At 39.7% G+C, this 25,231-nt stretch overlaps 1 protein-coding gene across 2 annotated transcripts in view; it reads left to right on the top strand.

Annotated features, from left to right (window-relative positions):
* Window positions 1-25,231, top strand: part of SYNPR (synaptoporin) — a 293,628-nt gene that overhangs the window by 163,253 nt on the left and 105,144 nt on the right. For both annotated transcript variants that reach the window (XM_060163964.1, XM_060163965.1), the window contains exon 3: window positions 16,107-16,231. In XM_060163964.1, coding sequence (XP_060019947.1) covers window positions 16,107-16,231 — 125 coding nt within the window. The remainder of the gene's footprint in view (window positions 1-16,106; window positions 16,232-25,231) is intronic.

Raw genomic sequence — 25,231 nt, 5'->3', positions numbered from 1 at the left:
AAAAAACATGCCCCCATTTTTCCTCTCATTTTGCTTTGTGTATAGTCGTATGTGTGTGTGTGTGTGTGTGTGTGTGTATCTTCAGTAATCTCAATGCTAAACGTCAAGTGTTTTATCCTGTTCCCATTAAATTGTTTACTCTGAAATAAACCTCAAATATCAAGGCCCTGTTCTTTTTGCTGTCATTCCACCGTCTCTGAGTCATGGTGCTTGGCAGAGAGGAGACCCTCAGTAAATGTTCGTCGAGTGAATAACTGACAGCCATGTAGAATTTGCTCTTTCAGCAGGAACATTCCGTACCTTTAAGACTCCTCAGGTGAACCCACTCTCCGGCCAGCCGATTTCTGTTTGTTTGTTTGTTTTTGGGGGGGGGGGTGGGTTGTTTGTTTTGTTTATCTGTTTAACTGTGTTTATTTGTTGTTAAAGTATAGTTGATTTACAATATTATATTAGTCTCAGGTGTACAGCATTGTGATCCAGTATTTTTACAGATTGTACTCCATTAAAAGTTATTACAAGATAATGGCTATAATTCCCTGTGCTATACAATATGTCCTTGTTGCTTATTTATTTTATACATAGTAGTTTGTATCTCTTAATCCCATACCCCTAATTTGCCCCTCCCTCTTTCCCTCTCCCCTTTGGTAGCTACTAGTCTCTTTGGTTTTGTTTGTTTGTTTGTTCCTTTGTTTTCCCCTGCCTTGAAGTCCTTTTCCTCACATTCATCCTGAGACCCCCACCCTCAGCTGTTATAAGATTGGAGCTGTGCACCCTAAATGAGGACCAAACACAAATACCAACAAAAAGTGCCCTGTATTTTCTGCCAGAATTGGTAGACCCAGGGCAGATCCCCCCTTTGCTGAGTGGCACCTCAACAGTGGCCTCCCCTGGGCTGTGCTGCAGGGCCAGCCCAGCTGGGGATTAAATCGGTACGCTTATCGTCCTGGGCCTTTGCTCATTTCTCTTTATCTGGGGTCATCATTCTCCAAACTAAGAATGTCTTCTCTAGCTTGCCTCAGAGTACCTCTCTGGGAGTTATCTGAGGCTCTGATACATGCCTGAGCGCTGTTGTTTTCCCTCTCTCAGGGCAAGAATCATCTTCCCAGTAAACCCTTCGGTGTTTTTGTGTAAACCCTGACTTGCCAAGGCTAGTTTTCAATTCCAGTTAGGTTTTTTATTCTAGTAACTTCGTTCTCTTGAATTGATATTTCCACTTAGAATGATCCTTTTTTTTATTATTTTCTTTTTCTTCCTTAAAGTTCTAATAGGTCATTGTTTTTCCCCTAAGAAATTAAGGACATGTGAGAATTCACCAATACGCATAGCATGAGAAGCACAGAAGTGTCATTTTAATGAGTTCTTCGGTGAAGTTTCTTGCATCCGCTAAAATAAATTAGGTCACAATAAGATTGAAGAGAGCTTCAAGTGCCTCAACATCTAACAAACTGACTTTATTAGCTAGAAAACAGGAAGAAGTGAAAAGAACTTGCAGAATAAGGAAGTCATTAAACTCCTGCACTTAATAAAGGGTCAAAAGTCTCAGTGGAGCAAACTCCAATTTGCATTACCTTAGAAAGAGGGAAAAGGTTCCCTGAAGAATTACACAGGCCCACAGAGCTCAAACTCTATTAGGGGCACATTAAATATTTAGCAAGTATTGGTCCAGGAAGGGGGAAGTCTCCACTGCCTGGACAGTGTTCATGCCTGGTACATGGAAAGTTATGTAATTACCTTACTCCTGGCTGATGATTGGATATTACTGATCACAATAAGTTTGTATTGGCTTGCCTGACTTGCCTTTGTTTACTCTAAATGGAGGAATTTTCAACCTACTTCTTATGAATCGTACTCTCCTTTTGAGACGCTCAATTAATTTTCTTCTTACCTCGTCTACTCCTAATCCTATTGTGCACACACCTTTTATGAGAATCAGGATATTTGGGGGCCTAAAAGTTTGTTTTTGATATATGATAAGGTCATTGAATTGTTACATTAATAAAGTCACATAAAATCTACTAACAAGGTTCATTCTTCCTTGAATTTATATACTTAGATAACACTGCCCTATGCTTCTTCTTCTCTCTCTCTCTCTCTCTCTCTCAGAGTTTATTTATCAGTTAGTTTTTGCTGCATAACAAACCACCCCAGAACTTCATGGCTTCAATCCACACTATTTATGTAGCTCATGATTCTGTGGCTCAACAAGTTGGCCTGAGCTCAGCTAAGTAGTATGTCTGCTGGTCTTGACCAGCTCACTCATGATGCATCTATGGTCATTTTCTAGTTAATAAGATGGTTCTCTTTCTAGAGGTTATCTGAACTATCTCTCATTTGGGGAGATGGCAATGACTGGGCAACCTACCTCTCAACATCTAGGAGGCTAGCTTAGGTTTGTTTCCATAGCAATCTTGAGTTTCCAAGAGTGAGCATGAAAACTGCAAGCGCTTTAAAGGCTTAAGCTTAAAACTCACACAATGTCACTTTCATCACAGTCTATTGCTCAAGGCAAGTCACAAGGCCACCACAAATTCAAGAGTTGGAAAAATAGACTCTACCTCTTGATGGGAGTAGCTGCAAAGAATTCCGCCCATTTTTGCAACCTATCCAGTACTCTACTATGATTTCTCTACTTCCAAGCTCTAGGAACACGCTGCCTTCCCTCATTCAAAAGCATTGTCCTTGACACCTCGCTTGCCCATCAACATCCAACTGAACACTAAATCCTGTCACTTTTGCCTCCGGAATATCCCTTCATCTGTCTAGTTCTCTCCATCTCCACTCTTACCTCTCTCGCTTTCCCTTGTTCTCTTGCAACTTTCCATAAAAGGTCTCACCGTTTTTACTCTTCTGCCCACCCACATCATCCCCCAAGCATTCTCCACATGGTGACAAGAGCAATCATTTCTCAATTCAAGGCTGCTCATCCAGCTCCCCTGCTTAAAACTTTCCAATAAATGTTCAGTGTTAGGTTAGAGATCAGTATCTTTAGTGGAAGCCATAGACCCTGTGGCATCTAGCCCCTGCCTGCTGCGCCAGATCGCGCCCTCCCGTCGTGCCCCTACTGACCTGCTTCATCCAGATCAGCTCCGCAAGTGCTCCACTTCCCACAGAGCCTCTGCGTGTTCCGGTCCCTCTGCCCACCCTGAGTACCTTTCATCATCCACTTTTATACATCCTTCAGCCACCTCAGATTCGTTTGGGGGTGATTTAATTGATGTTCACTCTTCCATTAAGCTATAAGCTCCTTGAAGACAGAAAGCCTCTGTTTTTGCTCTTCAGTGCATTTACTGAACATGGCAGTGTCTGGTGCATATTAAACGCTCAATAAATAGTATATATTTGAAGGAGAAAATGAGTGAATGAATAAATGAATAGCCGTGTATGTTCTAGCCCTATGCTCATGCATAAATATGCAAGAGATGCAGTTTCTGCTTTTAAGCATTTATATTCTTGTTAGGAGAGGAAGGTATGTAAATTATAAAGTATGAAGGGTCCAATAGAAGCTTAAAGACAGAGGGGTCAATTTTCCCTTGTGGTGGAGGGAAGGAAGGACAGGGAATGTGTATTCGTTTCCCATGGCCACAATTACCACAAAATTTGTGACAAAACAATGGAAGTTTATCTTAGAGTTCTGGAGATGAGAAATCTTAAAATCAAGGTGTCATTGGGGCTGCATTCCTTCTGGAGGCTCTAGGGGAGAATTATTTTTCTTTGCTTTTTTCCAATTTCTAGAAGCCTCCTGCATTCCTTGTGGCCCCTTCTTCTAACTTCAAAACTGGTAGCCTGGGTCACCCACCTTGAAATTCACTCTCTCTCTCCCTCCCTCACCTCCCCTTCTGTCATGACATCTTCTCTGACTCTGACCTGTCTCCCTCTTATAAGGACCCTTGTGCTTGCATTGAGCCCACCCAGATAATCCAGCATAATCTCCCCATCTCAGTGTCCTTAATTTAATTACATTTGCCAAGTCCCTTTTACTGTGTAAGATAATTACATGTTAGGAGATAGTACGTGGATATCCTTGGCGGGGGCGGGGGTTCATTATTCTGTCTACCACCAAGTTATAAAGGAGTGATATAAGGAGAGCTGCATGGAGAAAGTGGCACTTGGACTGAGTCTTAAAACACAAAGATGATGAAGACACTCACATAGGTGAGGGCTTATATGCAAAGAATGGCTAATAATCTGGCAGGGTGGGTCGTAAGTAATTTGTTGTTCACAGAAAATAATGAGAGGTGAGGCCAGAGAGGGCAGGAGGGAGGGACCCGAAGACAGAAGGCCTTGCGTGCCATGCTAAGGAAGCCACACTTGATCTGGTAGGCAGTGGAGGGCCATTCAATGGTGATAAGTGGAAAAGGGAAGCAAGGTAGTTAAACTTGGATTCTGGAAAGGTGGCCCTTGCGGCAGAATGGAGCCTGGATGTCCTAGGGCAAGGTTGAAGCCAGGTACAGCTGAGAGGAGACCACACCGTTACTCTGGGCCAGTGGTGATGGTGGCCTGGGTCAAAGAAGTAGCAAGTGAATAGAGAAGCTCTGATCAATGTTAAGAATGCAGAACCAACAAAGCCAGGGGACTGTTTGAATGAATGAGGTGAAGGAGGACTCTTAGGTTTTTGACTTTGATGATGGAACAGAGGGAGGTACCATGGGCTTAGATGGAGCGTATCTCAAAGGAGGCTGTTCTCATGGGTTCTAGGAGCCACGTTCAAGGGAACACAGCCTTTAAATGCTCATTAAGCCCAGAGTCTTTATGCCATACCAGGTAACTGGGTTTGTTATTTCATTCCCAATGTTTCATTGAACTTGTAGCATTAAGAAATGAGAACACTGTGATAATCATAACCATTAAAGAGATCAGCTTCCTAGGAAGCAAGCTCTACATTACCCAGCTCTTTCTACTTCCCTCTGGCGTTTGTCAACCATTTCTTCCCAGGGAATATAAACACATCAACCGATAAAAGCCAAATGCGGCAGCTTCCTTCTTTCACTTGAGCAAGTCTGACACCTTCTTACATCTTTGTTCTGGCCTTTTCCTGGGCTTGTGTCAAAATATCGCTTCTAGTCTTCTCCCCACAGACCACTGGCTCTCTTAGGATTCTGGGCTCCATCCCAGCATCTGCCAGATGCAGTGGTAAGGCTCAGTGAAATCAAAAGAGGGCCCCTCTTCTAGTTCTACTTATTTCTTTCCAGACTCTTTTACTTTAACCACTTCTGGTGGACCCCCTACCCACCCTCGCACCAAGTACTTTGATATAAACTTGTGGGTCCCGCCCTGTTTGGAGGGAGATAAGGGATGTATTTCCATTAATTCAAAAAATTACTATGAAATGCCTGCTATGAGCTAAGTATTTTTACCCTGATGACAGTTCTGACATGCTGTTCTTTATTTACCTTCATCAAAGAACTTTGGCTCTACTATTGTATCCTACTTTTTAGCTTACTTCTGTGTGTATCTGACAGGTCCTGGAGGCGTGCTCTGGGTGTACTTGCACAAATTGAGGAGATTATTTAATTTACAGACATGATGAGAGCACTTCTGCAATATGGGGGATGTGAAGATAACCAAGAGATGGTCCCTGCCCTCAGAGGGCTTCCAACCAAGCAAGGCAGATAGCATAATGACGTCATGCCCTTTTGTAATTCTTGTTTCATTTTTAGTTCATTTCTTTCCACCTCTTCAGTAGGTATTTGAGCTTTTTTCCTAGTTCCTCAAATTCCTAATCTCCTCCTTCACTTCCATTCATTATTTGATTTCACTTATCCATCCGCTAAGAAAATTAAGATCCTTTCACATAGGACTCCTCAATTTCCCTCCTTTCCAACCCAGCATGATTCCCTGGAGCCCCATCCAGTGACTACTTCTTGTTCTTTAGAGGAAGAATTATCCCTCACATTCATTAAGTGCATTTTTATTGGACGTCAACTATTTGCAAGACAGTTCCCACTTACATTTCTGTTCCCACATCTTCCAGTTTTCTCTAGCCCATGCAAATCCCTTCTTTTAGAATTGTGTCACTTTTTTTGTTGTTTTGTTTTGCAGAATCGTCTTTGAGTCCCATGAACAAATAAAATGATTCTCTGATGGTATTTTAACCTTGCTAGATGTGTTAAAAAGTGATTTAAGTTTAACTTGGGATCCAGAAGCTAAGATGTTTAGAAAAGGTCACTCTGTCCATAGTCACTAGATGGCTACATATTTGCAGGCTCTTCTGCAGTGCTGGAGTTGGGATAGTATTTATGTCTGTGCTTATGGGTATGGTCTATATGAACTCCACTTAACAACATTAGTACTCAGAAACTAAAGCCAACCTGTTAAATATTAAGTAAGTTGATATATTTTTTTATCTCTTGAATTTAATCAATAGAAAGACATTACTGAATGATGGTGGGAATTTTTGTCTTATTATCTAAGAAATAATGTCCTTTACATAGAATGTATAGTCCTTTAGGCTATGGTGATCTTTCATCTCATTAAAACATAGTGAAAAAAGGCTGCTCTCTCATAATGAGGCAGAACTAAATGGGTTCTTGGAACAATCAATAAAAGATTATTAAGAAAGAAAATTCGGGCTTCCCTGGTGGCGCAGTGGTTGAGATTCCGTCTGCCGATGCAGGGGACACGAGTTCGTGCCCCGGTCCAGGAAGATACCACATGCCGCGGAGAGGCTGGGCCCGTGGCCATGGCCGCTGAGCCTGCGCATCCGGAGCCTGTGCTCCTCAACGGGAGAGGCCACAACAGTGAGAGGCCCGCGTACCACAAAAAAAAAAAGAAAGAAAAAATTTGTGTTAAAGAGAATATATTTTCCTCTAAGTCCTGCAGTATTATAATAATAAAACAGAATTAGACTTCCTTACTTTAAAAAGTGATCCTCGGGCTTCCCTGGTGGCGCAGTGGTTGAGAGTCCGCCTGCTGATGCAGGGGATGCGGGTTTGTGCCCCGGTCCGGGAAGATCCCACATGCCGCAGAGTGGCTGGGCCCGTGAGCCATGGCCGCTGAGCCTGCGCGTCCGGAGCCTGTGCTCCGCAACGGGAGAGGCCGCAGCGGTGAGAGGCCCGCATACCAAAAAAAAAAAAAAGTGATCCTCTTAGGATGTGGATGGACCTAGAGACTGTCATACAGAGTGAAGTAAGTCAGAAAGAGAAAAACAAATATCGTACATTAACGCATATATGTGGAATCTGAAAAAATTGGTATAGACGATCTTACTTACAAAGCAGAAATAGAGACACAGACGTAGAGAACAAACGTACGGATACCAAGGGGGAAACGGGGTGGGATGAATTGGGAGATTAGGATTGACATATATACACTATTGATACCATGTATAAAATAGATAACTAATGAGAACCTACTATATAGCACAGGAAACTCTACTCAGTGCTCTGTGGTGACCTAATTGGGAAGGAAATCCAAAAAAGAGGGGATATATATATACGTATAGCTGATTCACTTTGCTATACAGTAGAAACTAACACAACATTATGAAGCAACTATACTCCAATAAAAAAATTTTTTTAAGTGATCCTCTCAGAAATTTTTTTTAAGATTATTCTTGAATATCCTTAAATAAAATATCTTGAAAACTGTTCACATACATATTAAATTTTAAAAACTATTGAATTTTGACTACACATGGACATGTATATCTAGATTGGTTTATAATATGATCTTAAATTTGTAAAATACTTTTAATAATGGAAAATTTCAAGCATATAAAAAGCACAGAATAATATAATGAGCCTCTGTTTCCTCATCATTCCAGCAATAATCAACTCATAGCTAACATTATTCCTTTTATACTCCCCAAGCATTAGATCATTTCTTCTGTAATAAATTGGTGTGTATCTCTCAAAGGTACTGAAAACAAAAATGCTACAATACCATTTCACATGTCTTAAAAATGAGCAATAATTCAGTTGTCATCAAATATCTATTAATTTCCAAATATCTCTATTAATCTCATGACTTTTTTTCTTAGTTTTCTGAAATCTGGATTTTTGATATATCTTTTAGACCTTTTCATGCATAAGCTCTTCTCTCTCAGTCTCCTCTTCTGTGTCATTCATACAGTTTAATAATTTATTGTTGTTATTCTTAAACAAACAAGGTATTTACACCTGGAGAGTTTCTCAGCATCTGGATTTTGCTGATTTCACCCTTGTGATGTCATTTTACACATGTCTCTCTCTCTCTCTCCTGCATTTTTTTGTAAATTGGCAGTTGGACATAGAGACTTGATCAAATTCAGGTTTGGGGGTTTTTTTTTGCAAAGAATACCTCAAAATTGGTAAGATCTTCTTCCATTAGAGGCACATAATATCTGGCTGTCTCTCTTTTTGTGTTATCAGTCATCAGTGTTTAGATTAATTTGTTAAGGGTTGTGTCTTAGTTTGGGCTGCCATAACGAAGTACCAAAGACTGGGTGGCTTAAAAATTAGAAATTTATTTCTCACAGTTCTGGAGGCTGACAAGTCCAAGATTAACATGCTTGCAAGGTAGATTTCATTCTGAGGCCTCTCCTCTTGGCTTGTAAGTGGCTGCCACCTTGCTGTGTGCTCCTTTCCTTGGTCAGTAAACACAGGGAGAGATACAGAGAAAGGGAGCAAGCCCTGGTGTTTCTTCTTTTAAGAACACTAATCCTTTCTCTTTCTGACTTACTTTACTTAGTATGATAATCTCTAGTTGCAGACAAATACCGTATGATGTCACTTGTATGTGGAATCTAAAATATGGCACAGATGAACCTATCTACAAAACAGAAACATGCTCACAGACATAGAGATCAGACTTTTGGTTGCCGTAAGGGAGGGCGGGAGCGGGAGGGATAGACTGGGAGTTTGGGGTTGCTAGATGCAAACTATTACATTTAGAATGGACAGACGACAAGGTCCTAATGTATAGCACGGGGAACTATGTTCAATATCCTGTTATAAACTGTAATGCAAAAGAATATAAAAAAAGAATGTCTATATGTGTATAACTGAGTCACTTTGCTGCACAGCAGACACATTGCAAATCAACGATACGTTAATTAAAATAATAATAATAAAAGAACACTAATCCTATGGGATCGGGGCCCCACCCTTAACTTCATTTAACCTGAATTACTTCCTTAGAGGCATCATCCCCAAGTACAGCCACAGTGGGGGTTAGGGATTCAACATATGCATTAGGGTAGAGGCACAAATATTCAGTCCATGACAGGTTGCAAAATGGTGATATTCTAATTCTTTGTCATTATTAGGTGAATAGTTCTATGAAGGCAAACTTCTTCTCTACTATTAGGCCACTTACTAGTAGCATTCTTAAAGAAAAGGCAAGATAAATGATTGATGCTTCCCTTTTCATTTACGAGTTTTTTAGTTCACTAGTATCCTCTAACAGTGACCAATTCGATTTTTATGATTAATTGTTCCTTTTAGTATAGTTATGACCTCCTGGATTCAAACTGTCATTCTCTATCTGTGTGGTCTTGGATGAGTCACTTAACCCCTCAATGCCATGGTTTACCCAGCTCTGAAATGGGGGTGATGATGATACCTACCTCACAGAGATATGAGATTTTAATGATATAATGTCTGTAAAGCACATTACAGTCATTAAAGACAAGTGTATTGCCGGACACAAGTAGAAGCTCCCTAAATGGTAGCAGCAGTTGTGTTGTTATGATTAGAATTATAATTAGAAAATATTACTTTAGAATATACTTCAAACTGTTCCTCCAGAACTTCTACTCTAGTATTTTGGGTATTTTTCAAATGAATAAATGCTACATTTTAACTGCCTATGTCAGGCTTGCTTCTTTTCCATTACATAATCAAAATAATACATGGTAGCAAGTGCCCTGTTATTCCAGAGGTGATTTGATGACTGTGCATTATGTTTGGGAGGTTCAGACATTGATTCCCAGGTCAAGAATCAGAACAATCAGAACTTCACAAATATCTTGAAGTATGAACAGTAGAGAAATGCAACTTGCCAGTGAGGTGTGTGCAAAGCAAGTAGAATGTAGAAAGGCCTTTGAATCTCTCTACATAGTTATTTGCATGTTTTAAAAATTCTTTTGACAGTAAATGGTTTTATGACTCATTCTGGGTTTCTGCCTCTTAGTTCATGAGCTTAAATATGATGCCTGTTCATATTCCTGGCTTATAGTTGATAAGCCCTGGATTTTATTTATTTATAATATAGCCACAAGCATAAAAATGGCTAAACAAGCAGAAAAAATCAGCTCCTTCTGTTCTTTTCATGGGACCCTATGCTTGTCTTTCATTAAAGTGAAGCTGCATTTAAGACAAAATTTTTTTGTTTTAATTTTTTTTTTAAAGGAGAGTGAATGAGAGAAACTTCTCTGTTTAATGAGCCATACAGTCTAATGAAAAGAATTAATTGAATGTGGCCAGTTGTTTATGGATCAGTATTTTTCCCCCAGATAGTCCTATGTTATTCTAATTTGCTTTATGGATATAAATATAACTCTGTTTCATGAAATGTTCGAATTTTAAAGAAGACACATGAAATACACCGAATTCATCCAGAATAGAATCCCAACCTGACTTTTACTTTCTATTGAGAGACATGGTAACTAAAGCCTGCTCTTTATAAAAAAAAAAAAAAAAATGGGGTTAAAGGATTGTGACTTTAGTTTTAAAAAAATTCTAAACATGCTACATTATCATGAAAACATGGCTTCTGGCAAGGAATAGTTCATGCCAGCATATTCTATACATGTTATTAAATTATAGAACAGTGGCTGTGTTCCATGTGTTTATCTTACTCTAATTTTCCTATCAAGCAAAAGTGTGCAGTTAAGATATCTATCAATGATTTTCTTCAGTGATCTAAGATCAAATTTCTCCAGAAAAATGTCAAGTTCAAAACCACTACAATAGGCAAGAAATTAATTCATAAGACTTTTAAGTCAGGTGTCAGAGAAATGGTTTCAGTTCTCAGTGAGAAGTTCTGTGGAATTTTTATTTTTTCTTGTTACTCCGTTATGACGGATATGAGAGAATGGGAATGGAGTCCTTTAAAAACAATGACCATCACTGAATCTGACAAAAGGTAAGTTACACTTTTACTCAACTAAAGATTGACACATTCTTAAGCATATATTCCCATGGTATATTTTGAAATAGTCTTACCTTGATTGTAAACAGTGACTTTGCCAAAGTATTTTAATAAATGAGCAAGTCAAAAATGTGATTCCATTTACACTCTCTATAAATGTAAATAATTTTTTAACTTTTTTTATTGAATGAAAGATTCTTTGAATTCTATAGTGCTTTACAATTTTCAGAAGTTTCACACACATGATTTCATATAATCGCATAATAACCCTTTTCCCCCCATTCTTATATTGTCCCTCCCCCACATGTAAATAATTTGAAGGTATTATGAAGATAATTCTGAAAGGGAGTGGGTTTTCTTTGATTTTACATTTTTTTCATCAAAATGGAGGTTAAAAATAGCATCGCTGTCTAATGACAGGCCTGAATTTACTTTGTTCAAGTTACCCAGAGGTTGTCTAAATTTGCAATTGTAATAAGATCTTTTTTTAAAATTGAAGTATAGTTGATTTACAATATTGGGTTTGTTTCAGGTGTACAGCAAAGTGATTCAGTTATATATTTTTTCAGACTATTTTCCATTGTAGGTTATTACAAGATATTGAATATAATTCCCTGTGCTATACAGTAAATCCTATTGCTTATCTATTCTATGTATAGTAGTTTGTATCTGTTAATCCCATATGCCTAATTTGTCCTTCCCACCCTCCCTCTCCCCTTTGGTAACGGTAAATTTGCTTTAATAATATCTTTTTTTTAGTTGCAAAAGTTATGCATGCTTATTGGAAGAAGTTGAAACAATACAAAAATAATTTAAAAATAAGATTCTGCTTCCAAATTTACTCCTTAATGTTAAAAACTGATAATACTTCAGTACAACCTTTCTAGACCTTTTCAAGTCCATTAAAAATGTATACATCTATAAATACTTCCTTTTACAAAAATGTAATGCACATATGTCATACTTGGCAATTTGCTTTTTTTTTTTTTTTTTTGCTTTACATAAGATCACCTATAACTTTCTATACTGCTTTTCATACTTTTTAAGTATCGCATAATAGTTCATTGATTGACTACTTCAAAATTTATTTGATTATTTTTTTCATAGGCATGAAGTTTGCAATTTATTTTTACTATTTCAGTCATGCATTTTACTTTAAAAATTTATGTCAGGCTTTATGTTGGAAAATAAAATTCAAGCAGAAATTTACATTTCTCTTCATGGGCAAGTGTTAAATTTAGCATATAAGGCACAGGACTTTCTAGGTACTGTCCAGGGAAGAGGAAATGACTAGATGCTGAATGGGCTTGACTATGCTATCTTGCCTTTATAAAATGCCATAAATGCTTGTTTTACTTCTTCATCTCCCATAAATTTCTGGGGCAGACAGTGGCAACTGGCTGACTGAATAACCATTCCCAGCCCTTGTACCATTGCCTACCTCCCTTCTGCAGCCCAGGCAAGCCAGATATTCACTTCTTAGGCTCCCGTGCAGCTAAGGATATCCATGGAAATGCAGCAACCATTTTTTGGTGATGAGGCAGAGACCACAGGAAACAAAGAGATGTTGGCTCAGACATCATCATATCAGCAGCCACTTAGTTCTGGACTTCTCAATACACATGAAAAACAAAGTCCTCTTTGTTTAAGCCACTATTTATCAAGCTTTCTGTTACCGGTGCCCAAATACGTTATTAAGTGATCCATCTCCAGGCTACAGGTTTAAGAAAATGAAAACAGAAACTTCTTATGCTATATAAGTAATTTGGGGTTCTCCTTCTGCAGGGCCTGGTCAGAATTCCTCAGGTGCTACTATGAAGTACCAATTTTAGGAGGCTGCCTTTGCTTGGGAAGATTTCATATAAATCACAAAGCAGCTAGAAGGGCACAGTATACAATTCTTGACAGGTAGCCTGAAATGGAAAGCAGCGTGGAAGATATTGGAGCTGGTTAAGAACACAGATAGTTATATACAAGTACAAGAAAAAACATACAGCTCTATGGGGGAGAGCTTTTTGACCATGGTTTTCAGTGCCTCCAAATAAGATAGAATTATATTGTCTTCCAGGGATGACCTGCAGTTTTTATCTTCACAGGAAGGTCTCATCTGAGATTTTACAGGGTTGTTCACAAAAACTTTCAGGGTCAGAGTGTTGCAGTAACCATAAACTGATGGCCAGAATAGGTGCTTTGTCAATTTCTTTGGAAAAATCCAATTATCAATAAGAGAAGAAACACTAGAAGAAAGAAGAATTGGACCAAAATGAGTAAAATTGGAACATTAAGTTTTAGAGGTGTTCATCAGTCAGCTGAGGGCCTCCTGGGCAGCCTCTGGGATATGAGGGAAGCCACAGTTAATCAAACACTGTTTCTGCACCAGAAAATATCCTGACAGTGTGTATTCCTCACTTTTCCAGGGCTACTAGTGAGTAATCAGCTCTTTTAAACAGCTGTGTTCCCAGAAATGCTCCTCAGGGGTGCTAAGGACCAATGACTCATCAGCCCAAGACAAATCATAAAAGGAGAAGACACCAGAGGGGTTCATCAGAGGCAGGAACTGGGTCTCTTTCACCTATAAGCTGTTGAATGATGGACGGGAGTGAAAGTGAGGAACCCCCCCCCGCCCCCCGACCCACCATGGGTGGCTGAGAATTAGGAAGAGGGGCTTGTTAAATGTAATTGGCAGAACTACTCCTGGCAGGCTTCTCCAGTGTCTTTATCATAGCAGATTCTAAGTTCCTCCCCCCTCATGTCCTGTGATACTGCAGAGCCTTCCCTCAGGCTTGTGAGGCTGAGGCAAGATCCACGAGCTGCCACTGGCATCCACGTGGATGGTCAGGACTTTGTCTTACAGGTGCTTCATTTAGTCCTCACTTGGCTTCCTGAGCGTTGATGTGACAGAGAAAGCCTTAACTAGCCCATAATTGATATTAGTCTTTCCGTAGTCTGCTCCAGCCAAGTGAGATGCCCTTCACAGCCCTGGGAGAGTTGGGAAGAGGGAAGATAAACTTTACAGAAAGGCAGATCCGAGTTCAAACCATGACTACTTAACATACCAATAACCCATGTGATCTTGGCGTGCAGTTTGACCCAGTTTCTTCATGTGAAAAATGAGGGGTTATGTTTCCACTTCAGAGGGTTGTTGAGAGGATGAAATGGGCTCATATAAATAATGTATTTACTGAAGAGACTGGCCCCGAGAATCAAATGTGGTTGATTTTTTTAGTGCTATCATCATCGTTATCATCGCCGTCATCGTCGCCTTCACAGTGTTTATTATTCGGGGCTTCGGTGCCAGGGTTCACGTTTTCAAGCCCTTCATCCTCTCATCTTGTCTTGCTCATTCATTCATATTTTCATTCACTTGACAACATTTATGAGCCGCCTACCATGTTTTGGCACAGCAAGGATACAAAGAGAACTGAGGTGCGGTCCTGCTGGCAAAGCGTCTGCAGACTGTCTGGGGAAGTGAGACACTTGCTCATCCTCCAGCATCAGGTCCTGCCCTCTCTCCATCTGCACTCTCCACTGTCGCCAGTGTGGCTTTTCTGAAATGCAGATTTGTCACGCCCCTCCCCTACCGAAAACCCAATCCCCTCCTAAAACCCAGGTTTCCTCGTACAGACGGACGATTTCTGTTAACGACCAGATAGGAAATAGGTTTGCCTTTTTGGACCGTAGAATCTTTACTGTCCATACTCATTTCTGTCATTGCAACCTGAAAGCAGGGGCGGGGGGGGGGGGTGTATGTGGTGGTGACGGGATGAATTGGGAGACTGGGATTGACATATATACACTAATATGTATAAAATAGATAACTAAGAAGAACGTGCTGTATAAAAAAAATTAAATACAAAAAAAGACTGAATCAGGAAGAAACAGAAAATCTGAACAAACTGATCACTAGTAATGAAATTGAATCAGTAATCAAAAAAACCCCAACAAACAAAAGTTCAGGACCAGCCGGCTTCACAGGTGAATTAAGCAACTTTCCCAAGGTCACATTCCAGAGCCCATGCACTTAACCCTTACACAAGAATTCCTCTTGCTATGCAAAGTGATCTGGTGTTCCTAATGGGGACTCCAAGCTACTATAAGAAGCTGAGTTCCAAAATTAAAATAAAATAAATGGGAGTATTACAGAATGGGTGAGTGTTAAGTGCACTTGATTGACTTTCTTTGGAAATGAGCAGGAAGTTCTTTTGAATTTAGCCAAACTAAGTGGACAAAGTTTGGCATTTGTTTCCTTCCCATCTTAGGCCATTCTCACCTTCTCAGATGTATCTTCTCTCTGGAAGACTTCTCTGAGTTCCTGTTCTTAATTTTCAGTACCTAATTCCCATAGATGCATGTTCTGCACTAGGATAGACTATGACATTAGTTCGTAACCAGCTGAACCTTTTAGTAGTTGACTCAGAAAGAGCAAGGAATACAGAGTTGGAACCACCAAAGGGGCATTGAGGCTGACATATACTGAGATCTTGTCCTCTGGAATAGCATATTTTAGATACTCACCTCCTCTTCCTCTACCCATCAACTCTAAAATTCTCTGACTATGCATTTTTAAAAATCTATATTATTCCAAAAGACAAAACATGTGTATTGCAAAAAATACAGATAAACAAAAAGAAGCAAGCAAGGAAACATACCAAATTCTTCCCACCTGAAAGTATCCATCATTAATCCCTTGGTGTGTAGCTCTCCAGAGCCTTTGATGTGAGATTACCTTCTCTACCTTCTGAGGTGTGACAGCTCTTTACACCGATATTTGGCCTCAAACACAGATATTTTGTCCTTGTGTTTAATTTTTCTACAGACAAAATTACTCCAGCTTTCCAGACAGTTTTTTCAGACCCCACCACCCCATTCCCCATCATCACCCTGGCCTTCATTCCAGCCTGAACCAAATAAGATGCCGCACTTTAGAAGAACTCCAACCTTTCTCAGTGTGAGACGCTGAGCTCCTGTTGACAGATCTCATGAGATCAGCACCATCCTAATAGCCGCCTTCTCTTTTGTTTCTTTGTTCTCCACAGCTTTTTGCAATCTTTGCATTTGCAACATGCGGTGGCTATTCCGGAGGCCTGCGGCTGAGTGTGGACTGTGTCAACAAGACGGAAAGTAACCTCAGCATTGACGTAGCATTTGCCTACCCGTTCAGGTAGGGAATGGCGACTTGTGCTCACTCGTCTCCCCCCGGAGGGGCAGGGCACTTTCTTCTTTCTGTGGTTTCTTTAAAAATGCAATCTCCCAGGGACTTATGAGTAAAAAGAGAGGATTCTTCCTGAGCCTGAAGAATGCCCAAACAAGTAAAATGCCCACCTAACACCCTACCCTGGGAAGAGTTATTCCATGGGAGTTGTACTTGCAAACCAGAATTAACTCTCCCTCCCCCCAAAAATGCTACAGATTGCCCAGTATTGGGGTCCATCAATATGGAGATCTCAGTTATACAATTTCTTCCTTCCCGTCCATAATTCTTTAAGGTCTCCCAAATTCTCTCTACAGTTGTGTGGTCACCTCTCATTTCATAGTGACTATGCAATCCTGTCTGATAATGCGTTTAATGATATTAATATTGTTTCCATGAGCCATTGTGCTTAGCTTGAATCTCATTAGGTCATCACAGTGACCTTTGGAGGGTAGTACAAGTACCATCGCCATTTTCAAATGAGGAAACTGAGGCACAGATATATTTGCCCACATTCCCTTGGCCAGTAGGTGGCAGAGTCAGTGTTCGAGCGCACTCGGGTTAAGCCCAGAACTCACATCTTTACTCCTATACTTCAGTTGCTTGAGATAACTCTTTCAACCTCTTTATAAATTCACTATGAAAGATAAGACCTGTCTATAAAATGATGACTAAATACCTACTAGGACTTGTCCCAAATCAGACATCTTGTGATTCTGATCCATCTACCCAAAGTGGATTAATTGAATTCAATTTCTAAATAATGTGTTTCTGTAAAAGTACCAAACACTTGGTACCAAGTAACTGGCGTGATTTTGTCAAACACTTTCAACCTGATATTTTGACATCTTATTAATATACTCTCATGTGTGCCCTTCAATTTAGCAAACATTTGTCGAATATTCATTTTGTGCCAGATGCAGTGCTGGCTCTGGAATTACAGAGAAAAGTAGAAATTAGCCCCTAAAAACTTTGCTTAAATAGGCAAGTACAGTGTTTTTCAAAATCTATCCCATGGAGCCCTACATATTTAATGTTTCTAAAAAGAAAAGAGGAAGAAAGTAAGAAGAAAGCAATAGAGAATAAGAGGGAGAGAGGGAAGGAAGGAGAGAGGGAGGGAGGGAGGCAGAATTATTTTTTTATAAATTTATTTATTTATTATCTATTTATTGATTTATTTTTGGCTGTGTTGGGTCATTGTTGCTGTGCGTGGGCTTTCTCTAATTGTGGCGAGCGGGGGCTACTCTTCATCATGGTGTGCGGGCTTCTCATTGCGGTGGCTTCTCTTGTTGCAGAGCATGGGCTCTGGGTGCGCGGGCTCAGTAGTTGTGGCGCACGGGCTTAGTTGCTCCGCGGCATATGGGATATTCCCAGACCGGGGCTCGAACCCGTGTCCCCTGCGTTGGCAGGCTGATTCTTAACCACTGTGCCACCCGGGAATTCCCAGAATTTTTAAATTATATGATAAAATAAGTTTAAGAAATACTTCTTAGCACTTTGCCATTCTAATACACATTTTGAATCACCAAGAACACAGTGTTTCCCCAAACATTTTTGGCCACAGAAACCCTTTCTCACTGAGCATCTCAGAAGATTTGTATATCATGGAATACATCCTTAGTATACTGATCTAGTGAACTTTTCCTAGTCCAAAACAAAAGTGCCTCAGTTCACAGCCAATAAATCACGCAGACAGGGCATTTATACCAATGTGTTAAATGGTTTTTAAGAGTCATACAGTGATAAAAGTTGCAAACACCTCTGCTCAAGTAGATACTCTCCTAATTAACTAATAAGGGAGTCCAAAGCAGAGAAATATTAAGTATAGAATGCCTGGTAATTTAGTAATTACCAGAGCTTCCTATGCTAGTGGAAGTGGGAGTGGGGATGCTTGACACATCTGAAGGTTCTGGAGGAACTCCTTGGCTTTAGTGTGGAATGGCCAAGCCAATGCATGCTTACTCATCAACACAGGGGATCTAGAAGAGGAGATGAGAATTTTCACTGGCTGGGCAACAGGGGTGGGATGCTTAGTAACATTATTCGTGACATTGTAAGGTCTACATTGCTTTCTACCAGGATTTCCCACCAAGAGATATGGTAGAAGCAGATGACTTGAAGGTCAGTCCCTTAATTTTTTTTTTATAAATTAATTAATTTCTTCATTGGCTGTGTTGGGTCTTTGTTACATTGCGCGGGCTTCTCATTGCAGTGGCTTCTCTTCTTGCGGAGCACGGGCTCTAGGCGCACGGGCTTGAGTAGCTGTGGCTCGCGGGCTCTAGAGCGCAGGCTCAGTAGTTGTGGCACACAGGCTCAGTTGCTCCGCGGCATGTGGGATCTTCCCAGACCGGGAATTGAACCCGCGTCCCCTGCACTGGCAGGCAGATTCTTAACCGCTGCGCCACCGGGGAAGTCCCAGTCCCTTAATATTTAAAGAGCAGCAGGTCGCTGAACATTGAACACAGGTCTGTCTGTCCCTCAAACTAAAATCTACCAGTCAAGAAACCTGTGTAGATGGAAAACCAGTGCCTAGGTTAGGGTGGTGGTAGAGAGCAGGGTGATATTTAACTTCACACAGTCCTTAGCTAAGTGAACAATTTGAAAAGGCCTTTCACGCAAACATTTTCCAGCCTTGGGCTTCTTCATTTTCTTCCTAAGATATATTACTAGCCCAATTAAAAGCAGCTAGAGAAATTGGATTAAAAGGTTTATTACCATCTGTAAGTATAGTGGCCTGCTCATTTGAAAGATTTTTACTTGGGTTCTGAAACAAAAATTATGAACCTTTTTTTTTTTTTTTAATAGAAGAACTTTTCTTCCATACCTTATCTTGCTCTGAAGCTCTCTCTATATAACAGATATGAGTCATTGAAAAAGTTGAACAAGGGGAGGAAGGGGACTTGAAGCATCCAGCTGGTCTTCCTGAGCCCTCTCCCTGCCACACACATTGCCCACCTCCAGCTGTACCGCACTTGTCATATCTCCTCAGAACCCTAGGTCTCCTAGAAGCATTTTAAAAACCACCATTCTAGAAAAAAGCAGGAAAGCTTTTGCCACTCTGCAGATCACATCTGTACAATATTTACTGTCTATACTGTTAAGAAATCAAGATTAGCCTATCTCCTCCCACAGAATGTCTTACCTTTTTGTCCCACTTATGTCCATGTAGGAGATATACATTCCAAAGAGGCCCAATTTTACTAGAGTTGCAATTTCAGTTGTGCATTTGGGTACTTTAAAATATTGTGCCACTATCTTTTCGGGGAAGATTTCAGTAGTAAGAGACACATCTAGAATTTATTCAGATTACTCTGAAGTCATTTGTTTCAGAAGTACGTTGAGTTAGCAAGATGCTGGTGATGGATATCATCAAAAAGTTACTTTCTTCTAAAATTTTACAAGCCAATGTCTTTGCACAGCAAAGGAAACCATAAACAAGACGAAAAGACAACCCTCAGAATGGGAGAAAATATTTGCAAATGAAATGACGGACAAAAGATTAATCTCCAAAATATACAAATAGCTCATGGAGCTCAATATCAAAAAAACAAACAATCCAATCAAAAAATGGGCAGAAGACCTAAATAGACATTTCACCAAAGAAGACATACAGATGGCCAAGAGGCACATGAAAGGAAGCTCAACATCACTAATTATTAGAGAAATGCAAATCAAAACTACAATGTGGTGTCACCTCACATCAGTCACAATGGCCATTATCAAAAAAGCTAGAAACAGTAAATGCTGGAAAGGGTGTGGTGAAAAGGGAACCTTCCTGCACTGTTGTTGGGAATGTAAATTGATACAACCACTATGGAGAACAGTATGGAGGTTGCTTAAAAAACTAGAAATAGAACTACCATATGACCCAGCAATCCCTCTACTGGCTATATACCCTGAGAAAACCATAATTCAAAAAGAGACATGTATCACAATGTTCATTGCAGCACTATTTACAATAGCCAGGACATGGAAATAACCTAAACGTCCATCGACAGATGAATGGATAAAGAAGATGTGGCACATATATACAATGGAATATTACTCAGCCATAAAAAGAAATGAAATTGAGTTATTTGTAGTGAGGTGGATGGACCTAGAGTCTGTCATACAGAGTGAAGTAAGTCAGAAAGAGAAAAAGAAATACCATATGCTAACACATATATATGGAATCTAAAAAAAAGAAAAATGGTACTTATGAACCTAGTGGCAGGGCAGGAATGAAGACATAGACATAGAGAATGGACTTGCAGGGAGGGGGAAGCTGGGCCGAAGTGAGAGTAGCATCGACATATATACACTACCAAATGTAAAATAAATAGCTAGTGGGAAGCAGCGGCAAAGCACAGGGAGTTCAGCTCAGTGCTTTGCGACAACCTAGAGGGGTGAGATAGGGAGGGTGGGAGGGAGGCTCAAAAGGGAGGGGATATGGGGACATATGTATGCCTATGGCTGATTCACTTTATTGTACGACAGAAACTAACACAGTATTGTGAAGCAGTTATATTCCAATAAAGATTTATTAAAAAAATAATATAAATAATTTTAAAAATAAAATTTTACAAACCAATGTCAATGATTTGATCATAATCTTAGAAACAAAACGAGAGTATTCAGCAGTTTCTGATTATTCCGTTTATTGAAAACACAAGGAAGACAGTAAACTCTAATGCCAAGTCATTTGAACAAAAACAATTAGTCTGTAAATGACAGATCAAAGGAAGCTACTTAACTCCCTTATCAGATTATCAAATGTGAGATAACCTCAATTTACAAAATCATAGATAATTTACAAAATATTCATGTGCTGCTTCCAATAAATATGCCCAAACTACAGCTCCTTCACACCACCACATGTATGCATTTTTCATGCACGCTTCTATCAGAAGCAATTTAATTCAGCAATATGTCCTTTTACTATGGGAATAAAGCATTTGTCACCCGACCTGTTTGGTCTGTGATTAAAATGAACAAACAGCATTTAACTGTTTTCCTCATCTACTGTAATATGCTACTTTCATAGAAAACTCATTTGATAATTTGGGTGGGTTCTGTGTTCAATATTTTTAGCACTTATTTATCCACAAAAATGGGAAGTAGAGTTTCTTATTTTAAAGAAATTTAACACATTTGGAGGAAGCCTACTTGAGGAATACCAACTAACACTTTGCATTTATATATGATGCCTGTCACATGACAGAGGAAATCAGAGTGGAGAGCTTAGGGACTATGGGAATAAAAGTTTTCATGGCAAAGGTTAGTTTTGAAGGGTCAGAGTATACTACATAATTATTGCACCATCTCTATGAAGGGGGTTCTGAGGTTCCGTTTGAGAAGACTAAGCTGAGAGAAATTTGTTCAGCATCACATAGAAAATCAAACTCAAGATTTTGGATTTCATATGTTGTGTAATATGATCTACTAATTTGAATAAAAACTGAAGAAAGCAACGTTTGGGTTGTTTGAAACATGCTGAGTAGAGCCAAAAATGATGGAGTAAAGTGGTAAAGCTGGAAAGATGACTTTGGACAAGATTCTAGAAGGCCTTGAACTCCTATGTGATTGAATATGGGGAAAGAGCCCAAGAAGGTAAAGAGAGAATAATAAGGAAAACCATTTTAAAGTGGAGAAGATAAATTTGGATTTGATCATGCTGAGTTTGTGTTTTCTATCAAGAAGTTTCATGCTTGAACCCCACGTAAGAAGAGATAGGGTTAGCCTGGAAATGGGGCTCCAAGAGTCATCTTCATGGAGTGAGAAGTAAGTCCTAGATGAAGAGAGGTCTTCAAGACAGATGGAAGCGTGGGCACACAGGGCTAAGCTATGGGAGATGCCCACACTTAGAAGAAATGAAGGAGAGCAATGACTGAAGAAATGAAGGAGAGCAATGACTGAGCGAGACCAAGAAGAGGCAGAAGGAAAAGGGATGGGACAACCAGGCAAGTGTAGGCTTCACAGAGGTAGGGATACATCGTGAATGAGTGATACCACTCAGCACTTCAAAGAAAAGTGAAAACTAAAAGGCCACTGAAGGTAATGAATGGTGGTCATTGAGGAATTTCATGAGATATTTCTGTAGGAAGGAAAGCATGCCAGGCTGTTGGACAATGAATGGCAAATAGAATTCGGTATGTTTTTCCCTCAGACAAGTAACATGCAAAATATTAGGCTCGAACCATTTTCCCTTAAGCCTGTGTGAGGTGATGTTTGTGAAGAAAGAGAACAAGGTTGTTAACGACCTTCTTATAGAAAAGGCATTCACGTGTGGCTTCTTGAAAGTAATCAGCTCATTTGATGATGGGTGATAAACTTGCCACCTTGGCTAGATAGTCAAAAAGGTTTCCATAATAAAGGCATAAAAATCTTCCATCATTTGAGAACAACTGAGTATAGAGAATAACAGCAGATTCATCATGAAAAGTAAATTAAGTTGTTATGTCACTTTTATGTCTGGAGTCGCCTGTCAGGATAAAAAAGATATTAAGTTTTCTATCAATGTCAAGCACTCTTCTAGATATGGGATTAGTAATCCCTGCTTTAGATAATTAACAAAATTGCCCTTGATTAATTCATCCTAAAGAAATAACCAGAGATATAAAGAAGTGTGTACAAAGGTATTTATTGTTGAATTATTCTAAGTACCTCAAAATTAGAAATAACTTACGTGTCCAAAAATAGGGAATCAGTTAAATAAAATGTGGTAGGCAGACACTGAAAGTCATTTCCTCAAATAACATTTAAGGGTATATATATATATATATATATATATATATATATATATATAATGATTCCAATTTTGTTTTATTTTATACTAGCTGGCTGTAGCACATGCTGCCATTGCCCATACCTGTTAGTCCCTCACAGTTCACACCTACACTTTTTGTTGTAAACCCATATAGCTGTTAAAGGGCTTTCTCAAGCCACAGGAACTTCCTTGGTCAGTATGCAGGGCAGGCCAGAAATGCTGGGGAGTTAATATCTCCTGGAGCAGCCTTCATCCAATGACAAATGTGAGTTGGAGGATAAATGTCCTGAGTGCCTCACCTCTCCTGAGGCACAGCTCTGAGCCAGGTCCCACACCATCTCTCAGAATACCCAGCAGGTACTTCCCACAGTGGAAATATGGTCATTAATTAACACACCTTTTACTACCTGCTTTCCCTTTCCTGTCTCAATTCTCCACTGGCCTATTGGTGTTTCCAGAGATGAATCTTCCAAAAACAAGTTGCACTCAAGTCTTGATCTCAGGGTCTGCTTCTGGGTAATCCAACCTAAGACACTACCATTGTGTGAATTACCAACGTTAAAGAAAGTGGATGGATGAATGGGTAGGTGAGTGGGTGGGAGGATGGATGGATGGACAGGTGGATGGATAGATAGGTAAAGAGAGAGAGAGGTACAGATAGGTAGATAGATGGATAGATAGATCGAAGATAGATAGATAGACAGACAGACAGATTGATCCCTATTTTCTGTCACTCTAAAAGATGTTGTACACTGTTGCTCATATGAAAACCAGCTTGGTCAGAAATCTCCTTCAGTGGTTTTCAATTCAGGTTTCAAATTTGAAGCCACGGTTGGTTTTCTCTGTTCATGGTATCTTAGCGTATGTGGTAGGTCTTTTCCAATTGACAGTCATAATAGCATGTACTCAACCTTCGTTTCTGAAAAAGAGATGATGGCTTAGATTTGGGAGATGATCCATGAGGCCTCCAAAATGAATTTTGTCTAAAACGTACTCCATAGTTTGTCCGTCCACCGCAAATATATTCTCCAAATTTGGTGATTAACCACACAGCTTTTCACTTGGGATAACAACAAAAACCATGTCCTATTTATAGAGATTATGTCATGATCACTGCATCAACATGTTAATTTATTTCTAGGTGGTGAGATTATGAATGCATCAAATATTCTTTGTACATTTGTCCACATTTTCCAGATTTTCTCCAGTAAGTTTTATGACTTTTTACACTGTGAATTTACTGAAGCAACATAATGTAGCTTGAACTCTAGAGGTGGATTGCCTGGGTTCAGATCCCCGCTCTGGAACTTCCTTGTTGTGTTTTGTTGAGAATATTGCTTACCACCTCTGTTCCTTATCTGGAAAACAGAGACAGTGTTAACTATTTCATAGTAGTGTTGTATTAAGTGAATCATGTATAGGAAATGGTTAACACAAGGCCTGGCACTCAATAAAGTCTCTTTTAGTATATTGTTTTTACTTTCATTACCAAGAAAAGGTAATTAAAAATAGAGAGCTGAAGACGATGTTCTAGTTAATTAGCAAAATGACCCTCAAGACAAGAAAATGACCCCTTTATTATGTTATATTTTACGCAGAATGGGAGCTTCCCTATCCCTGTCTCTCCCAGTATGCAAACTTTAAGAGATGTGTACATATTTAACTATCTCTCGTTTATTAACTTGCTTTAACTCTTTGACGCTTATTTGGGTTGCCCTGGAAGGTATTCTTATCGGGCCTGTATTTTTTTGTGTCATTAAGCTAATGGGGGAATGAAAGGCTCCCAAGTACAGAACAGAAACACTCAGTGGCACAAGCATGATCTTCCCGGGGTTGTTTGGTGGGAGTGGGATGGGAGAATGAGATTCTGAGTCTGATCTTTGTGATCCTTGAAACAGAATTTACGATGGGTCTTCTGTTTTGAGGGAAAGGTGAGCCGAGGCAGCTTGCTGGGCACTGGCTGCAGAAGCACTGTTCTCTCTATGACTCTGGCCACTTGCTCTGATTCGCCCACTTCTGTTTGGAACGTGGGGACGGGTGGAGGTTGATGCCAGGAAAGCTGTGGAGTTTGGGCCTTTATTTGGTAATGCTAGCTCTGTCATGGGGGAAAACATTTTTCCCCTAAGATCCTTGCCCTAGTGCGATGGTGATAAACTCTTTTTTATCATAAAGGCCAAATTGGGGAAAATAAAAATGTTAAGAGCTGCAATTTTTTATATCTTCTG

The sequence above is a fragment of the Lagenorhynchus albirostris genome, chromosome 10 (assembly GCF_949774975.1).
Source record: "Lagenorhynchus albirostris chromosome 10, mLagAlb1.1, whole genome shotgun sequence".
Taxonomy (NCBI): domain Eukaryota; kingdom Metazoa; phylum Chordata; class Mammalia; order Artiodactyla; family Delphinidae; genus Lagenorhynchus; species Lagenorhynchus albirostris.
This window is presented reverse-complemented; position numbering and strand designations above follow the sequence as displayed.